The sequence below is a fragment of the Panthera tigris genome, chromosome F3 (assembly GCF_018350195.1).
Source record: "Panthera tigris isolate Pti1 chromosome F3, P.tigris_Pti1_mat1.1, whole genome shotgun sequence".
Taxonomy (NCBI): Eukaryota; Metazoa; Chordata; class Mammalia; order Carnivora; family Felidae; genus Panthera; species Panthera tigris.
Window position 1 is genome coordinate 35,321,013 of NC_056678.1, and position 12,972 is coordinate 35,333,984.

General features: G+C 39.5%; 1 protein-coding gene across 4 annotated transcripts in view; it reads right to left on the reverse strand.

The window, feature by feature from the left end:
• CR2 (complement C3d receptor 2) overlaps positions 1-1,980 on the reverse strand; it is a 34,018-nt gene extending 32,038 nt beyond the window's left edge. Inside the window, exon 1 of one of the 4 annotated variants that reach the window (XM_042976827.1) lies at positions 1,775-1,980. In XM_042976827.1, the coding sequence (XP_042832761.1) occupies positions 1,775-1,832 (58 nt within the window). In that variant the 5' untranslated portion in view covers positions 1,833-1,980. The remainder of the gene's footprint in view (positions 1-1,774) is intronic. The other 3 variants (XM_007096132.3, XM_042976828.1, XM_015543784.2) reach the window with 3 other exon arrangements.
• Between the last annotated feature and the right edge of the window lie 10,992 nt (positions 1,981-12,972).

A 12,972-nucleotide genomic window follows, 5' to 3' on the forward strand; every position in this document is an offset into this window, starting at 1 on the left:
GAGTAATGAAAAAAACATATCTAGATCTAGATAAGATATGTTAAAATGTTGGTGGTCACCACTGGTAAGTTAAAGGCGGGTATCAGAGTGACTGGTAAGAGAAGAGGCTGTTACACAGGTAATCAATCATATGCTCAGGATTAGAATATTGGTGTGTGGGTGCAAAGACAAACAACGGAAGCACATTAGCTGGAAGCAGGCAGGGAGGCCTGGTCGTTCATGAGTCTGCAGTTAAGTGGCCAGAGAGGACGGTGGCACGCTGGTACTGGGCTGGGACGGGGGAGGGGGGGGCGGGGAACTCTCGGGCATACTTGGAAGGGGCGCTGAACTGGCAGGGCCGGTGTAGAACCTGATTTTCTTTTCCTTTTTTTTTTTTTTTTTTAATTTTTTTTTAACATTTATTTATTTTTGAGACAGAGAGAGACAGAGCATGAACGGGGGAGAGGCAGAGAGAGAGGGAGACACAGAATCGGAAGCATGCTCCAGGCTCTGAGCCATCAGCCCAGAGCCCGACGCGGGGCTCGAACTCACGGACCGTGAGATCGTGACCTGAGCTGAAGTCGGACGCTTAACCGACTGAGCCACCCAGGCGCCCCTAGAACCTGATTTTCAATGGATAATATCCTCTGCAAAATTTAGTAACAGGAACAGAGCGTCAGTGAGAAGTCAGGTCTGGAACCGTGCCATGCAGAGGTGTTAGAGAAAGTTGTGAACGTGCACTTGTTCCAAGGGAGTTCATGCGTAGGAAAGAGAGATGAAGATGTTGGTCTGGGGGAAATGTCCAACTGAGGGCCCGGAGAAAGCAGAATGTCAGGAAGCAAAGTAAGCTGTAACAGAACCATTGATTGTATGCAGGATGCCTTAGCAAGGCCGGGGGGGGGGGGGGTGCGGATTATGCGTAGATGCTGGCTCCATAAAACCGGATCTATACAGTAATCTCAGGACTGGTATTTAGTAGTAACAAGTAACGCCTGACCTTCATTTGCCTAATTTCATCTCACACTCAGGGCAGCGCTGTAAGGTGGTAGGGCAGCTTACCGCACTAGCTTCATTTCACAGATGAGGAAACTGAGGGTCAGGGAGCTAAAAGACTTGCCAAAAGTCACCCAGTTATTGGAATGTGCAGATAGTAAACTTTTAACTAAGATTTCACTCTACCCTGGAGACAATTACAAAGTTAGACCCACGTTGTAGCCACGAGATTCTAGTCTTAACAAACTGCTGTGCTTCTCTAAAATGAAGCCAATCGCGGGTGGGGGGAGTTAGCATCAACGTAGAAGGAGACCTTCTGGGGCCCTTGCCATTGCAGGAGGTAAATAACACGAAGGCTGTAGTTTTAATTCACATACCAAGTTTCCTCCAATAGCTCTAGGTGTTTGTCATTTAGGATCTCTTTACCAGCATCGCATCAAAGTGCAGGCGGTGGGAGAACCAAGCCCGCAGCGGGAGGTCTTCGCACACCCGGCCCCCCGTAGGGTTTGGTTACGTGGCCAGCGTTATGAGCGCTTGCAGACCTCGGGCGAGTGAGAGGAGCATCAGCTGAGTCCCCGGGGCCCGGGAGCCCAGACAGCGCAGAGCGAGTGATCCCAGCCCCGGGAGGAGCCAGCGAGCACATTCAGGACCAGGAGATCCTAGGGGTCCCCCAGAGCGAGCGGGAGGCAGTCAAGCGTCCGGCCCTGACCCCACCTTCTCACTTACTCCGTTGTGCATCGCCGCACAGAGGCGTCCCTGCCCCAGACGTGTCCCTACCTCCGTGCTCCCCCTCCCAGCTCACCGAGGACCCCCGGCGCGACGAGTGCCAAGACGACGCAGAACAGTCCCGCAGCGCCCATGCCCCGGCGGCAGCCCCAGCGGCGGGATGCGTTCCGAGACGCTCGAGCCTGCGGCAGCTCCGAGAAAACGCGGCTGAAGCAACAGACGGCGACAAGGGAGGGACGGGGGGGTCCTTAAATAGAGCCTGGCACCACGTGCTAGCTTTGCGCGCACACCTGCAGGCTGCCTGGGGCGGGACGCCGGCGCCTGTTAGGTTGGCCCGGGCTGCCAGGCGTCCGCTGAGGGGGCGACGGGGTCAGGGGGGCAGAGGGGCGGAGCAACTGTGACCCGGTCTTTGGCTCAGGCTCTAGCCCTCAGCGTTGTGGCTTTCCAACCTTTTCTACCGTGCAACGATGCGTCCACTTCGTCTTTTTTGGAGAAATGAAACACGTTTCACAAACTAGGACTCACCCTTGCTAATCTACAATGCCCCATCCCATCCCATCCCATCCCATCCCATCCCATCCCATCCTATCCCAAAATTCTGGTTTGACTCCACTAAAATATTTTCAAAAGCTATTAATGTTTCAAATCCTCTGTTTAAAGAAATAGTTTACTTAGAAAGGAAAGTTACAAACAGCAGTCCCCTCTGCTCTTTGGCCCTTTTTATTTTGAAGCAATTTCTACAGAAAGTTTTGAGAACAGTACAACGAATTCCCATATACCCGTCATCCAGATTATCCACTGTTAACATGGCACTATTATTTTCTTTATTATTCCTTCTATAGACAGATGACATATAGGTATGATTATATAGAGATCGATCTAGATGTGTGCACACATACATACATATGATTCTATAATTATAGAATTGTTACTTTGGAGTTGAAGTAAGGTGAAGGTATGATACCCCCTGCTATAAATACTTGGTGTGCGTTTTTCCTAAAAACAAGGACATTCTCTTGCATAACTAAGTAAATGCACAAAAACAGGAAATAAACATTGAAATATCTAAGCAACAGGCTATACCCAAATTTCTCCACTCATCTCAGTAATCTTTATTATTGCAATCTCTCTCTCTCACCCTTTCGTTTTTCCGGTCCAGAATCATTCAAGGTTCACACATTACATTAGCGGGTTATGTCTTTTATTTCCCCTCATTTACCTGCAAAAGATCCTTGGCCCTTTTTATGTCTCTCATGACCTTGATGTTTTTGAAGAGTACACAGCAAGTATTTTTGTAGAACGATTTTTATGTTGGTTAGCTATTGCACAGTAACAGATTACCCTATGCTCACTGGTTTAAAGCAAGGATAAGAATTTAGTATCTCACACAGTTTCTGTGTGTCAGGAATCCAAGAACAGCTTAGCTAGGCAGTTCTGGCTCAGGCTTGTCTTGAGGCTATAGTCCAAACATCAGCCAGAACTGGTTACCTGAAGGCTGGACTTGCCCTGGAGGATCCAGGTCTCAGAGGGCTCACTCATGGCTGTTGGCTGCAGGCCTCACAGTCCCAACATGTGGACCTCACCATAGGACTATTTGAGTCTCCTTGTGACATGGCAGTTGGCTTCTCCCAGAAAAAGAGAGAAGGGCAGATGCCACAATGTCTTTTATAATCTGTTCTCAGAAGTCACTCTATGTTATTTCCACAGTATCCTATTGGATAGTGCGATGGTTAATTTCATGTGTCAACTTGTCTGGGCTGTAGGATGCTCAGATATATAGTCAAACATTATTCTGAGTCTTTCAGTAAGGGTGTTTTGGGACGAGATTAACAGTTTTTTTTTTACAGTGGTAACTGATATTTTTATTCTTTCCATTTTGTTCACCAGTTTTATTAAGATATAATTGACATAGTAGTTAAGGTATACAATGTAACGATTTGATAATGATTACCACAGTAAGCTTAGTTAACTACCGTAGTTACAATTGTTCTTCTTATATTAAGAACTTTTAAGATCTATTCATTTAAAATAAATGCACAATACGGTATTGTTAACTATAGTCACTATGCTGTACATTACATCCCCAGAATTTATTTATCACCTAACAGGAAGTTGGTGCCTTTTGACCACCTTCACGCATTTTCCCCACTCCCCACCTGTGTCACATCTGGCAATCACCAATCTGTTCTCTATTTCTACAAGGTCAATTTTTTTCAGATTTCACATATAGGTTAGGTCATATAGTATTTGTCTTTCTCTGTATAACTTATTTCACTTAGCATAATGCCCTCAAAGTCTATCCAAGATTTTATTCTTTTTTATGGCTAAATAATATTCCACTACGTGTGTGTGTGTGTGTGTGTGTGTGTGTGTGTGTGTATGTGTGTGTGTGTGTGTATCTCACATTTTCTTTATCTGTTCATCTATCTCATTAAGACAGTGATTTCTTTTCCCCTTTGGATATATACTCACAAATGGAATTGCTGGATCATATGATAGTTCTATTTGTAATTTTTTGAGGAACTACTGTACTGGTTTCCATAGTTGCTGCAACAATTCATATTCCCACTAAAAGTGCCTGAGGGTTCCCTTTTCTCCACACCCTCACCAACCCTTACCTCTTCTGTTTTTGATGATGGCGATTCTAACAGGTATGAGGTGATAGCTCATTGTGGTTTTGATTTGCATTTATTGATATTGAGTATCTTCTCATGGTGGCTGTGCAGATGCTTTTTAGTCTGATGTAGTCACATTTATTTTTTCTTATGTTGCCCTTGCTTTGGGGGTCAAATTAAAAAGTCATTGCTAAGACCAATGTCAAGGAGTTTACCCCCTATGTTTTCTTTTAGGAGTTTTATGGTTTCAGGTCTTATGTTCAAGTCTTTAATCCATTTTGAGTGGATTTTTGTGTATGGTGTAAGAGAGTGGTCCAGTTTCATTCTTTTGCATGTGGCTGTCCAGTTTTATCAACACTATTTACTGAAGACATTATGCTTTTTCAATTGTATATTTTTGGCTCTCTTGTCATAAATCAATTAACCACATATGTTTGAGCATATTTCTAAGTACTCTAAACTATTCCATTGAACTATGTACCTGATTTCATGCAAATGCCATACAGTTTTGATTTTTATGGCTTTGTAATATAGTTTGAGATCAGGAAGTGTGATGCCTCCAGCTTCATTTTTTTCCTCAAGACTGCTTTGTTTATTCGGGGTCTTTGGGGTTCCTTACAAATTCTAGGAATGTTTTCCCTGTTTATGTGAAAAGTGCCATTGGAATTTTGATAGGAATTGCATTGGATCCAAAAATCTCTTTGAGTAGCATGGCCTTTATAATAATATTAATTCTTCCAATTCATGAGTATGGAATATCTTTTCATTTATTAGTGTCATCTTCAATTTCTTTCATCAATGTCTTATAGTTTTCAGTGTGGAGATCTTTCACCTCCCTGATTAAATGTATTCCTAGGCATTTTATTCTTTTCGATGCAGTTGTAAATGGGATTGTTTTCTTAATTTCTCTTTCTGATAGTTTGTTGTTAGTGTATAGAAATGCAACAGATTTTTGTATATTGATTTTGAATCCTGCAATTTACTGAATTCAAATTGTTTGAATTAGTTCAAACAATTTTTTTATGGAGTCTTTAGGGTTTTCTTTTATTTAAAATTTTTTTTAATGTTTATTTTTGAGAGAGACAGAGAGAGACAGAGTGTGAGTGGGGGAGGGACAGAGAGACTGAAAGAGACACAGAATCTGAAATAGGCTCCAGGCTCTGAGCTGTCAGCACAGAGCCCAACACAAGGCTCAAACTCATGAACTGCGAGATCATGACCTGAGCCAAAGTCAGATGCTTAACTGACTGAGCACTCACGTGCCCCTTTAGGGTTTTCTATATATAATATCATGTCATCTGCAAATGGAGATAATTTTACTTCCTCCTTTCTGATTTGGATGGCTTTTACCTGTTTTTCTTTACTAATTACTCTGGCTAGGCCTTCCAGTACCATCTTGAATAAAATGGCAAGAGTGGGCCTTCTTGTTTTGTTCTTGATCTTAAAGGTAAAGCTTTCAGCTTTTCACCACCGAGTATGATGTTAAGCTGTGGGCTTGTCATATATGGCCTTTGTTATGTTGAGGTACATTTCTCTGTACCCAGTGTGTTGAGTTTTTATCATGAATTTCTGTCAAATGTTGGATTTTGACAATGTTTTTTCCGCATCTATGCATTTTTTTCTGCATCTATAAAAATCATATGATTTTTACTCTCTATTTTGTTCATATGGTGTATCACATTGATCGATTTATGGATGTTTAACCATCCTGGCATCCTTAGGACAAATACCTCTTAATCATGGTGTATGATCCTTTCAATGTATTGTTGAATTCAATTTACCAATACTTTGTTGAGGATTTTTACATCTATGTTGATGATGTAATGTTCTGCAGTGTTCTTTTCTTGTAGTGTCTTTGTCTAGTTTTGGTCTGAGGGTAATGCTGGCCTTATAAAATGAGTTTGGAAGTATTCCCTTCTCTTTTATTTCTTTGAAAGACTTTGAAAATGATTGATATTAATTCTTCTTTAAATGTTTAGCAGTATTCACCAGTGAAGCCATCTAGTCTGGACTTTTGTTTGTGGGGAGGTTTGTGATTACTGATTCAATTTTTTCACTAGTAATTGGTCTGTTCGGATTCAGTCCTAGTAGGTTATATGTTTTTCAGAATTTATGCATTTCTTCTAGGTTGTCCAAACAAGTTGTTCCAGTCTCAACTTGTATTTTTCCAGACACAACATTGAAATCTACCATTTCTTGTAAGAATGTTGGTTCTTTTGAGCAGAGTACAGTATTTGAAAGCCAAGATCTGGTTGCTAAGTATGTTCACTGCTATTGGAATATCATCGCATCTATACCCTTTCAGAAGGCAGTGTAGGAAATATATGTATGTATATATATTCCTATATCTATTTAAATCTATTCCAATCTATTTTTATATCTAAGTCATGAATTCATACCAGTTCTTCAAATTCAAATCCAATACCATAGATGTCATTTTATTTATTTTTTTTTAATTTTTTTTAACATTTATTTATTTTTGAGACAGAGAGAGACAGAGCATGAACAGGGGAGGGGCAGAGAGAGAGGGAGACACAGAATCTGAAACAGGCTCCAGGCTCTGAGCTGTCAGCACAGAGCCCGACGCGGGGCTCGAACTCACGGACCGTGAGATCATGACCTGAGCCGAAGTCGGACGCTTAACCGACCAAGCCACCCAGGCGCCCTATAGATGTCATTTTAATGTTTACTTTTTCCATATTTGTACTTCCTTTCTTCAACAGCATGGTACCTAGTACTCATATCCACCATGTATTAACTTGTTTGTTCAGTCCTAGAATACACAGAAAGTTTTGGAATTGTAATCCAATACCATGGTAGAAAGCAAACCTACTAGTTTTTAAGACTTTTGTCTTTTTTTTTTTAGCCTGGGAGCATAAAAATAACATTGCTCTGTTCAAAAGTTACTTAGATTAATTATCACACATCATCTCCGCTGACTTCAGTGTGGTTATGTTTTACAGGTAAATTTATTTGTTCTCTTTGGATTTCATTTTAGCTTTTCCTCTTTGTTTTAATGTTTGAATAATTTTATTTTTTTAAATTTTTAAAAATTAAAATTATCAGGGCTCAATCCCACGAACTGTGAGATCATAACCTGAGCCTAAATTATAAATAATAATTTATAATAATAATTTATATTATATAAAAATTGTATATATAATTATATTATATATTATATATAATTATATATTATAATATTATATATGTAATTATTTTATAATTCCATATAGTAAATATACAAGGACATGAATGATAGCATTGTAATAGCAAAGAGTTTAAAACAATCTGGGTTATGTCTCTTGAGGCAAGGGAAGCAAAAGCAAAAATAAACTATTTCACTTAGTATAACGCTCTGTAGCTCCATCCATGTCATTGCAAATGACAAGATTTCATTCTTTTTATGGTTGGGTAGTACTCCATTCTCTATATATACCACATCTTCTTTATCCATTCTTCAATCAATGGACACTTGGGCTCTTTCCCTAATTTGGCTATTGTTGATAGTGTTGCTATAAACACTGGGGTGCATGTATCCCTTCGGATCAGTGTTTTTGTATCATTTGGGTAAATACCTAGTAATGCAATTGCTAGGTTGTAAGGTAGTTCTATTTTTAACTTTTTGAGGAACCTCCATACTGTCTTCCAGAGTGACTACACCAGTTTGCATTCCCACCAACAGTGTAAGAGTGTTTCCCTTTCTCTGCATTCTTGCCAGCACCTATTGTGTCCTGTGTTGTTAATTTTAGCCATTCTGAGTGGTGTGAGGTGATATCTCATTGTAGTCTTGATTTGGATTTCCCTGATGATGAGTGATGTTGAGCATCTTCTCGTGTATCTGTTGGCCATCTGTATGTCTTCTTTGGAAAATTGTCTATTTGTGTCTTCTGTCCATTTTTTAACTAGATTATTCATTTTTGGGGGTGCTGAGTTTTATAAGTTCTTTATACATGTTGGATACTAATCCTTTATCAGATATATCATTTGCAAATACCTTCTCCTATTCTGTCAGTTGCCTTTTAGTTTTGTTGATTGGTTCCTTTGCTGTGCAGAAGCTTTTCATTTTGATGAAGTTACAATCATTTATTTTTGCTTTTGTTTCCCTTGCCTCAAGAGACATAACCTAGATTGTTTTAAACTCTTTGCTATTACAATGCTATCATGAATGTCCTTGTATATTTACTATATGGAATTATAAAATAATTTCTTTGAGAAATTTACCTAGGAGCAGAATTACTGGGTTGTAGAGTATGTGTGTTATTCAATAGAATAATACCAGATTGTATCCTCTGCATCATTCTATACTTCTAGCAACAGTGAATCAGGGACATTTTGCCTCTGTATTCTTGCCAACCCTAGACATTATCCAGCTTTCTGTTTTTTCCCTTCGCACAGGTGTGTAAATATCATGTGTTTGTGGCTTTTCTGCCTTGTAAACATTATCTAATGTAGTCAAATTGATCTATTGTTTTTAAATTGTATTTGGATTATGATCCATAGTGAGAAAGCCTTTACCCCGGTTGTAAGGTATTTCATCCAAAAAATAAACAAATAAAATAATTCATCCATATTTTCTTGCACTTGTATCATTTTCCTTATTTTACAGGTAAATCCACAAAACATTTGGTATATTCTTGTACTTGTTCTTGACTCTTCAAACTATATTCTTTTGGAGATAAACACCTTTCACCAAGACCAAAACCCAAGTTCTCAGCAGGTTAAATGTGCTCAGTGTCTCGTATCTTGCAGTGATCCTCTGTAAATCTTTGTCAGAAAAAAAAAATCACTTCTTTTTGCCCCAAACTGTCCACTAATTTTCTATCTCATTCAAAGTAAAAACTAATGTTGTAACTTTGACCTACAAGGTCTCATGTGATATGGCTGTCTTTAACCTCTCTGAGTCATCTGCTGCTTTCCCTTTCCTTCCTGTGCTCTGATAGCAAAGGCTTCTGCTATTCTAAAATGTAGGCATCATGTTCTGACTGAGGTCCTTAGACCTCAGTGTCTTGTTTCCTCTACCCAGTGGTTCTTCTCCCAAATACCTATAAAGAAGAAACTCCCTATGTAGGGAAAATCCCAGCTCTTCCCCACGTGTGTCTCTTCCCTGTGTGTCTCCTTTATTTTTACGTGGGACACTTTACTTTTGGTCCCTGAATGTTTGTAGGGTTTTCCCTATAACAACAAGCAAGTCCCAACACCAGCAAGATATCCTATCTTTAACCAGCAAGGTATCCTGTAACTTAACTCAATTCTGACACGGTCTATCTACACATAGCATCAGAACTCACAGGTTAAGGGCTGAGTTCCATAAGACTACCATCCCCCACCCCCGCTTCAGATGCCAGTTGCACGCAAGCTCACTTTATCATCTGTGCTTCTGACTGACCAGCTATAGATCAGAGGTTCCAATGAACCCTTCCTCAGGTTCCAGTAATTTGCTAGAGTGGCTCAGAGAACTCCAGGAAACACTTATGTTTACCAGTTTATTATAGGGAAAGATACAGGATACAGATGAACAGCCAGATGAAAAAATGCATAGGATAAAGTCTGGGAGGGTCCTGAGCACACTAGCTTCTGTCCCTGTGGAGGTGGGGTGCATCACCCTCCCTCCAGTGTGGATGTGTTCTCCCACCTGGAAACTCTCCAAACCCTGAACTTGTTGAGATTCTATGGAGGCTTCTTCACACAGGCATGATCAATTATTAACTTCATTTCCAGTCCCACTCCCGTCTCTAGAGAAGGGCAGAGAGCTGAAAATCCCAAGCTTCTAAGCATAGGTTGGTCTTTGTGGTGACCAGCTCCTGCCCAGGAGCCATCCAGGAGGAGCTCATTCACAGTAGCCTCATTAGAATGAAATATGTTCCTAAGGTTCTTATCACTTAGGAAATTACAAGAGTTTAGGGGCTCTGTGCCAGGAACTGGGGACAGAGACCAATGCTTATATTTTCTATTATCTCACAATATGCCGATGGCCAGCTGCCCTTTTCTTTTTAACCTTTATTCAAAGATACCTTCTTAGTTTGGTCTTCCCTGGATGGTCTATCTCACATTTTTACCTACCTTTCTATTTATATTCCCTTTGATCTATTTTTTTTCTCCTTAGTACTTAACTCTATTGAACACTTTATATATTTTACATTGATTTTGTTTATCTGTGTCTATAACCTAAGACCCACGAAGGCAGAATTTCGTCTATGTGTATTTATTTTTTTGTGACAAAACCCCTAGTTCCAAGAACATTACCTGGCACATGGTTAATGGACACTCAATAGAAATCTGTTGAATAAATAAATACATGAATCCCATGGGGGGCTGGGGATTCTACATATGGTAATCCCCCTGTACTGCACTTAAGACATTAGTATGCAATGGAAACATTTTCTGATTGTTTATAATAAATAAAACCCAGAATACGTAGAAATTTTTGCCAACGCGACCAATATAAAATCTCAAAAAAATTGAAACTGGGGCAGTGAGTTATAGGCATACATATATGGCAGGTTGTATTGAGGGCAAGCATCAAGTTTTACTACAATCAGGAGACTAAGCTTTGTAGGGAAGTGCACTGAGTAGGCAACTTGACCTAAAATTTTTTAATTAAGCTGGGTAACACAGAGGGGGCTATTGTGGTCTATGTTGTACATCTGAAACTAATATACTATTGTATGTCAACTATTCTATATTAAAAATAACAATTTTAAAAATTTAGGAAAACAACTTCAAAGATTGAAATCACAAAGTGTATGTTTTCTGACCTCCATATCTTAAGCCTAAAATCAATAACTAAAAGACAAGTAATTTTAAAAATCCATATGTTTGAAAATTAAGGTAGACATGTTTAAATAATACATGCAGTAGAGAAAAATCACAGTAGAAATTAACATATATTTATATGTATTTCAAAGTGAACCATAGGGGTATATCACATTAAAATTTGTGGGATTCAGCTAATGCAGGTTCTAGAAGGAAGTTCAAAGTTTTACACGGATACTGAAAAAATGCTGAGTGAAATAAGTCAGTCAGAAAAGGACAGATATCGTATGTTTTCACTCATATGTGGATCTTAAGAAACTTAACAGAAGGCCATGGGGGAAGGGAAGGAGAGGAAAAAAAGTAGTTACAGACAGAGAGGGAGGGAGGGAAACCACAAGAGACTCTTATATACAGAGAACAAACTGAGGGTAGATGGTGGGGTGGGGGAGAGGGAAAAATGGGTGATAGGCATTGAGGAGGGCATTTGTTGGGATAAGCATTGAGTGTGGTATGTAAGACAATTTGGAAACAAATTATATCAAAAAAATAAAAATAAAAATTGACAAACAGTTCTCCGGGGGGAAAAAAAGGAAGTCTGAAAAACATCTGTTTCAAGAAGTTAGGAAAAGAAATCCAAAGAAAGGAGAATGAAGGTGATTCTAAAAGTAAGAATTAAAATCAATCAAATAGAAAACAAGTAAGAGACAAGTCGTGTTCTTGAAAAAGTCCAATTAACTGGACAAATAATGACAGTGATCAAAAATAAAGGATAAAAATAAAAATAATGGTGAATAGTGGAAATGTTGGGGTCATTACTGCAGAGAGATCAAGAAGACAGCTAAGTTTGTTGAATGAACCAACCCAGAAGTCCCTAGCAAAACGCTTCCCAGCCTGTGACTTATCAAAAGATACTGTCTATGACCACGATCAGTTTTGGAACTTCCTAGCTTCTGGTGAATTAGGAAGGAGATTGATATCAAATCATCCTAAACGATTTCTGTCTAATCCCCCTTTCTTACAAAAAAAAAAAAAAATATATATATATACATATATATATAAATATATATAAATATATAAATAAAATATATATATGTATATATATATGTATGTATATATATATATATATATATATATATATATATATATATATTCGTGCTAAGGTTAACCTTGGACTTCAGGTTGTAGATGAGCTCCTTGCACCAGCACTGAGCAACTGCCATCATACAAATGGGTCTAACACATCTACACATTGTGGTTTTCAGTGGTGACGGTGCCTGGGACCTGAACATCTTGGGGTATTGCCAGGAACGCATAAGAACAGTGGGTCTATGGGCATAGTCGGGGGGTACCCAGAGAAGGGCACAAGAGAAGAAAGTTATTCTCCATGAGACTTAATTTTTCCCAAGTCAAATAGTATTTTTTAAAAAAGCTGTCATGACACTAATCCTGTCATGGCATTAATATGGAATTTAAAAACAGCTGCAATGTTTCTACCATCTATTAAAGTAACATTACTGGGTGTAGCCGCGCACTGAGGAAAAAGTTCTCAGGGCTGCCAGCAAACAGCAGCAGCAGCAAATTGCACATGTCTTTATTTCACGTCCTCCAGGTATAAACATCAAAGAATGTTAAAGCATGGGAGGAAAACACAGAGGCCTCTAGACATAGACCGAACAGACATCTGGTGTTTACGTGAAAGCATGGAGGGAAGATGTGCAGTTTCGAGGACTCCTGGGCAATTACGGTGGGTTTGTCTCCTAACTGGCTCCTGGGAGATCATGGGGCTCTGTTCTCATAGTGCTATGGGCTCAGGCAGCCTTGAGACCAGAACATCACTGATGTTTCAGCAACTACCCCGTCCACTTTCCCAGGGGCTTACAGTATGTCCTCTGGAAATAACTCCACA